Source organism: Mytilus trossulus, chromosome 1, assembly GCF_036588685.1.
Source record: "Mytilus trossulus isolate FHL-02 chromosome 1, PNRI_Mtr1.1.1.hap1, whole genome shotgun sequence".
NCBI classification, from domain to species: Eukaryota; Metazoa; Mollusca; class Bivalvia; order Mytilida; family Mytilidae; genus Mytilus; species Mytilus trossulus.
The window spans coordinates 6,146,828-6,154,720 of NC_086373.1; the positions used below are offsets into that span (position 1 = coordinate 6,146,828).

A 7,893-nucleotide genomic window follows, 5' to 3' on the forward strand; every position below is an offset into this window, starting at 1 on the left:
GAAATTGTATACACTCGTTGGTTATTTTTTACAATCCTTTTTGTATCATATCTACATTTAATGGTACGTAACGAAGATCAATGCTCTAATTTTCTTTCTTTCCGGGAAGATGCATATTAATTTCCAATTATTTGTCTAAAATAAGTGTAGTTACACTAGGAAAAAAATGTTATTATAGTAAAAGTACTTTCAATTACGTATTGGCAACCCACGTGCCCATTTCTACCCGTAAATCATCGATTACGGAGCAAATGGCTTTTCTAAAACACACAAAAGACCCATTAGATTTAAGATTCTACATTATGACATTTAGAAAAAAAATTGGATCAGACATCTTGCTTTTGAATATGAATTAAATGAGATCTATTTTTTTTGTGTAGGTTTAGTTTTATTTGACTTTTAAAATAACATACAAACTACAGAGAAAATATTAACATTTAAAATACATCGAAATCATACATATTTAAATGTGTAAAAGAATTTGAATTTCAATTAAAGTTCGATATTTTTCTTATATTTTTATGAACATTTTCTTTATTAGATATACAGATAATAATATTATTAGTTACATAGTGTGCTAGTGACCTTATACGGTATATTTTGGGTCAGTAAATTCCATATGGGGTGAGAGCAAAGCACACTTGGAACGAATTTATCTTACCGACTATCTAAACGTGTGAAATTTAGACTAGTGACCTAACAAAATGAGCTAGTCTTCAATACTGTTAGCATTAAAAACTAGCTACTTCCATTGATCCTAAAAAAACAAATGTAAAACAATAGCAACTTCATAGGTTTAAATGTGTTTTATTAATTTATTTCCATCTTAATCATCAATTTCTTCGTCTGTTGAAACCTTTATGATTTTTTTCTCAGAACCTTTTTGTTTTTATAAAGGGAAGTAACACCACTACCAACTCTACTAACTTAATATGAAATATACATGGTCTTTACGAGGACGATTTTAACCAATCATATTCCTAGAAAATATATAGGAGGTAAGATAAAATATGATACTGAACAAGAGTATTGAGTCTAAGCTCTTTTCGTGATTAAGCTTCGTCACAAAAAAATCATTGTATTGTAATCAAGATATTAGAACAAAAATTGCTACTAGCTATTTTGAAATAAATTCTGTGTTCCAAATTTAACTAAATAGTTTGTAAGATTTTTAACATCCTATTAATCAATCTTTTGATCTAAATTTTGTTTTGACGATTAAAAAAGTTTCTTTCATTTAAATAAAGAGTCATAATTAAGGTGCTTTATACCTTAATTCAAGTGCAACTCAATCTAAAATTTGTAATCCTTTATCTTCCTTGCAATTACTTTGTTCACAAAGAGAGTCAACCATGAATCTTTAGAATGGAAGTTATTAATAAAGCAATTTGATATATTTAGTCATAAATTGGTCGATAATTGGTTGCCTAATGTCCAGTGACAAATATTAAAGCGTATAAACTACCCACTAGACTCCCTATGGGTACATACCAGGGGCATACCCAGCCTTTTTTAAAAGGTGTTTCAACCAAAGATGTGGGAGGGGGATTAACCTGTTTTTACTCATTCAAAAGCATTTTCAAGATGGATTTAGGTTTTATGTGAATTTAAAAAAAATGTTTTCAAGAATGTAAGGCTTTCACTGCAATTTAAGAATTATCTGCTCTTGGTCAATTCATTTTGTCATCTTACCATGTCAATAAGTACATGTATAGTAAAAAAAGGCTTCGTTTATATCAATAAACATACTCGCACCGCATACCTTCTTTACATTCTAAAGTCAAGGGCCTTTTGAAATTCCATTTTTACAATGATATTATAGTGAGTAGATTTACAAAACTACGTAAAACTACGTAAATGAGCTACATCCAGTCAGCCAAAACATATCAATAGACAAATTACAGGATTACTCAAGTTGTAAATATGTGCTAAATTGGATATTGAATAATAATTTTCATAGTATACCTTTCTATACCCTAACCGAGACATATGAGATTAATTTTGAGATATTTTTATAAGCTGAGATGCGATTTCGGATTTACGATTCGACTTTTTATACTTAATAGATTAGAATATTTTACTGATTAGCTGTGATCACGAACTAATTCCTTATAATCGTTCCCTTAGGACAAATATTCAAAATCATACTCCATTTAAAGTGTTTTTGTTTGTGTCAAGGTTCAATAATCTTCGACTTATGGTGTTGAGGCTGTATATCATAGGTATTATGTTTGACGAGCATAAAAACATTATCCCCGCTGCTTCTGACCACTCTGCCAATTTAAAAATATTGGTAAAGACAACTGTTATAAATGTTCCGTTTGAACATCACGATTAAGGAAACGAAGTAACTATTTGAAAGGAAATGTCGTCCAGTTTGTCAGAAAGATTACCGTAACAATTTCAAATATCAAGGAGAACGGACGTTTTAACGTTAATCTTCCGGGGAAGAAAATGGATTAGTATGCTTAGAAAAAAACAGTCATTTAGAGAATATGTCGATTGAAATATCTACAGATTTAACATCAAGGTGCCTGCAAGTAGTTTTTATTATAGATTTAAACATAGACGATATATAGAAGTAAATAATAAGAAAGTTAGTTTCCATTGATAGATTAATCATTTGGTGGCACACAGTAAAAAAAAATTATGATTAATTTTTATTTTAACTGAAAACATAGCACAATGTAAACTTAGACCCCAAAAAATCACAAAAATACTGAATTCCGGGGGAAAATCAAGGGTTCAGCCACACCAAACGAATGGATAACAACTGTTATATTCCTGACTTGTTGTCTTTGATCCAAGTCATCTGTTTTCAATATCAACGTTATCAATAAAATAAACTTGGTCAAAGACAAAAATGGACTCGATAAGTCAAGTTTAACTAGAAGTCGGATAAGTCCATAAACAAAAATGTGTACTAGTTCAGCGAACATGAATATAGATATGATAATGACATAAATAACAAGTGTGTCGAAAAAAATGATAAATAAAAATATTAATATGACCTCTGAGTTGTTTTAAAGTTATGCCGTTGATTATGTTCCAATAGAATTTCCATTTTGTTAACTTGAGCAGAATTCATTTAATTTTACGCAGTGCCTGTATTTTAATATTTCTTGTACAAATGTATATTCCTTTAAGTCTATTACGTTATGCTTGATTGGTATCACTTTGTAACATTTGCAATTTATTGTAAACTAGTATCATCTGATTTTTGTAGTGTTTTTATGTTTACGAAGAGCCACAATTGATACATGAATTATCAGTGCGACATAATAAAGTCCATATTAATAATATTCTTCTTTAATATAAAACTCATGTCCCAGTATTAGCGTTAACAGACAGAAAGTAACAAACAAGGGAGATACTCTAACGTTACTTATCGCTATGGTTAATAATAGACCCAACAGAATATTCATCTGAATGAAGTATTCGGTACAAACTCTATGCGCACACTTTTTGACTCCTCACATTCCTTAAGGAAAGATGAAATATCGTCAAGTTCAGATCCATAATAATCTACTTTTGATTCTATTCTCTGTAAAATGTCCAGAAAATCAATACTCGGTTTAATGTCTTTTAGTTCATCTTTCATTTCTGAAATTTCTTTAAAGAACGAATCCAGCTGAGCTTCTAAACTGTATCTAGTAAATTCCGATTGGTCTATTTCTTCGGACAATTCATCTAATGCCCTTGAAGTGCTTTCATAAAACACTGACAGTCGATCTCTGACCATATCTAGTTCGCACTTGACATTTGATTTACTTTCCATGAACAGTTCACGTAATCTATACTGATCGGTTATTAACTGATGGACGCAGGACTCCTGACCACTCAGTGCACGATGAAGTATTTGAATATCATCTTTTCTTCTATTGTATATATCATTAAGCGTAGAGCAGTCACAATTTTCTGATCGATGTTCGTTTACTGCACATTCGGAACACACTAATACGTCATCTGTTGCACAGTAAAACTCACGTGGCCTCCCATGATGTCGTCTGCAAGTTGGTACCGTTCCTTCGTGGATTTCAACAGCTTTAACAAGTGTTCGTAAGAAGGTTGCTGGTGGATAGTATTGCGCCCAGCGTTTTGAGTTTTTCATTCCGAAAGGTTTTTGCATGCTTTGTCTATCTATAGGACATGCGAATTCATCCTCGTTCGCAGACTTATCAATGTATTCTGTTAAACATGTTAGGCAAAAACTATGTCCACACGGTAAAACACGTGGATCGACAAACTGGTCTATACAAATACTGCAAATCAAATAATCCTCTTTTACGTTTTTTATCACCCTTTCTTCATCCGTCTTTCTGAATTTATTTCTATCAGAATTGGTGTGCGACATTTTGTTAATTTAAACATTCATTTAAATTCATAAAGTCAAAAGGATTGTGTTTGTATACTATTTGAATATCTATTCATCTGATTGCTATGGCCAATACAGAAATAGAGCTATCATTAATTACAATTTAAATCTCACTTTTCAATTAACAATCTTTGCCTTTGTTTTAGTAAACAGCTATATGTCAATTAAACAATATAGTTGGTTCGTTTTACTCGGTTTGTTTTTGCATTTTATTACATGACATTTTTATAAGTATATTTTTTTTTCTGTGTTTGTCTTAGTTTCATATGAACCAATAATTATTTAAATGTTGGTAAAGCAATATATCTAAAAGCAGTATGAATATTTGTCTAAGACCTGTAATGTAAGAATGAGGGATAAAACGATGTGGTTTGATTGTCAATGTGACAAGTTTGTTTCAACCGCATATACAATTGAGTATAGTTCACTGTACGCCCGTCAAACCCAATAACTGTATACCGCGAATTCTGTCTTAGAACTGTAGTTGAAGTATCAAATGCGGAGAATAAAGAGATGTAGTTTAAACAAGTATAAACCTATGATTCAAGGACGAACATAGGTCACTGTACAGTCTCCAGCACTTTTATAGTAAAGCAAGCTATTAGGATATGACACAGACATGAAAAAGTGTAACTCAGTGGACATAAAAAAACGCTATCAACTACCAGTATCGGAAGACAAATATGACGGACAGCAACCATTAACAACAACTGAGTAAGAGGCTTCAGACTTTTGACAAACATATTACTAGAATGACTTTATTTAGTTTTATCATTGGGTGTTGCATACCTCCGCCTCTTTTCCCACACAAAAATGAAGAAAAAGTTATGAAAAAAAATATATCAATATTTTGATGCCGGTTTGCAAATAATGCATCATAAACTTATATTAACATGTGAATATAACCACTGTACATCCGCTTTATTCGATCATCCGTAATAAGAAACACAAAGAATGGTTTATTATTTTCTTCCACAAAAATTAATAAGAAAGAGATCAGAGAGTAGAGTACAAATAGCCAAGATAATATCTGCACTAGTCCATCATCACAATAGTCATAGAAAAACTATTCTTGTCTGACACGTGCATGACACGTGATGGCTAAAAGGATGGACAATTGATATATGATTAATATTTTTGCTTTTAAGTTTTATATGTTTATGATTGATAATAATTAATTCTATAGACCAATTATATTAACAATAAAGATTCATTACTGAAATAAAAGTGAATATATGTATCCGTTGTATAAATTTATAGTATAAAATATCGTATTATGAAAATAATTGTTTCGTCTTATCAATGTGATTTTAGGATTGTTCTGGAGATCGAAGTTTGGTCTGGAAAATAAACATACATTTAGTACCCTTTTAAACCAATTAGTTTAAAATATGATTCACAATTTCACATGTATATGTCGTGTACAAGTTGAAATTTTGTACGGGTTATAACATGTACAAAATTGTTGTACAGGTTATAATTTGTACGATGCAAAAATACAAGTTATAACATGTACAAAAGTACCTCATACATGTTATAACATGTACAAAAGTACCTCATACATTTTATAACTTGTACAAAATATTGCTTAAAAATGGTTTCAACTTGTACAAAATTTGAAAATACAATTATGTTTCTATTATTACAACACATGCCATTCATAAACCTCAATAATATTTTCATCTTTTTTTTAAAATTGTCTATTTGTGTTAGTGTGATACCTTTTTGATACAGTTAATGACCAGTTTAAAAGTTTTTATAATTACTTAATACCTTAAAGACTTTTAAATACACGTGTAGTCAATACACAGTATTCATTTATCTTACCTGTTATTCAAATAGAAGAAGCTAAGAAGCAATATTTGAAGCAAGTTCTGTGTCAAATTATTGATAGCGAAGATCCTTTTACCGAGACAGATCATAATATCGACACTGAAATTGAAACTGACAAAACAATGTCAGAGATTGACATTAATACTGACACAAACACTGAAATTGGTGTATGAAGTGATGCTAACATGGTTGGTGAAGATGAATCAGCATGCAACTACTGGTATCCTTCTTCGAAAGATGGCGCTTTATGGTGGTGATATTCCTGTTTAATACCGACGAGGGTTTGTCGGAAATTTCAAATATTGACATCAGGTTTACATGGCAGAGGGCCCTTTCTAGTCAGTAAGTACTAGCTGAGGCCTTGACAAACAAATCTGAATAACTAGATTAACTGTTCTCTCCCAAGGTGATGACGTTGTCATTTCTTTTCTGTCTATTGATATGGGTCCTAATGAGGAAACATAACAGGCGTAGTGATGAGTGGCGGCTATGCAATTTTAACTGAAGACTTAGTTGGCCAAATAAAGGGATATTTGTAGAAACAAGGTTCAATTTTCTTAATTTAATAAATTCTTGAATGTGTCTGAAGTCCCAATGAGAGAGATGTCATTAAGTGGACTGAAAGGCACAGTTTTGTACATTGTTACTGTAAGAAAGACAGTTGTAAGTCGGTTAGATGTAAATGTAAAAGAGTAAAAGTGTTATGCAACTCAAAGGTGTCATATGTCTCTGTCTTGTAGAAACAAGTAAAAAGAACTTATTTCTTACACAATTTGAAATGAGGTTTTTATGCATAGTGTAAATAATGCACCTTCTTTTGCATTCGATAATTGCTCTTTTTTATTTGATAAATTTCCATTGTGACTGTTTTATTCTGCTTTATTAATATTCTGCAATTTTGTGCAGGTTAAAACCATTTTAAAGCAATATTTTGTACATGTTATAACATGTACGAGGTACTTTTGTACATGTTATAACTTGTATTTTGGCATTGTACAAATTATAACATGTACAATATGTTTGTACATGTTATAACCTATACAAAATTGCAACTTGTACACGACATATATTCTATACATATATCTTACTAAAAACAGTATATAATTATTTGTTAATGCACCCTTGACACCGTCATTGTACTTTTGATACCGTCATTGCACTTTTGATACTGTCACTGTATGTTCTTTTGAAGAGCATTCAGGATCGAAAATTCCAAAAGGTTGTGCCAAATATGGCTAAGGTAAAAGAGGGACGAAAGATACCAAAGGGACAATCAAACTCATAAATCTAAAACAAACAGACAACGCCATGGCTAAAAATGAAAAAGACAAACAGACATACAATAGTTCACATGACACAACATAGAAAACTAAAGAATGAACAACACAAACCCCAATCTAATATATGCCTGGGATAAGAAAATCATTAGTTTTTCAAAAAATCCAAAAGTTTTGTAAACAGGAAATTTATATAAAAAAAAGATAACATTTTTCATATTCATGTGAATACCGAAGTGTTGACTACAAGGCTGGTGATACCCTCGAGTACGAAACGTCCACCAGCAGTAGTATCGGCCCAGTGGTATAAATAGTTATCAAAAGTACCAGGATTATAATTTAGAAGTGCAGGTATTTAATTCACATCTAATGAACAAACCGAGTAGTTTTCTTATTTATTAAGAAGAG

General features: G+C 31.1%; 1 protein-coding gene across 1 annotated transcript; it reads right to left on the bottom strand.

Moving 5' to 3' along the window:
- Positions 1-2,820: 2,820 nt before the first annotated feature.
- LOC134706466 (tripartite motif-containing protein 2-like) lies at positions 2,821-4,374 on the bottom strand. Its single transcript, XM_063565435.1, has one exon. It carries the CDS (start codon positions 4,352-4,354, stop codon positions 3,422-3,424), a length of 933 nt encoding a protein of 310 aa, XP_063421505.1. The 5' UTR covers positions 4,355-4,374; the 3' UTR covers positions 2,821-3,421.
- Positions 4,375-7,893: the final 3,519 nt, after the last annotated feature.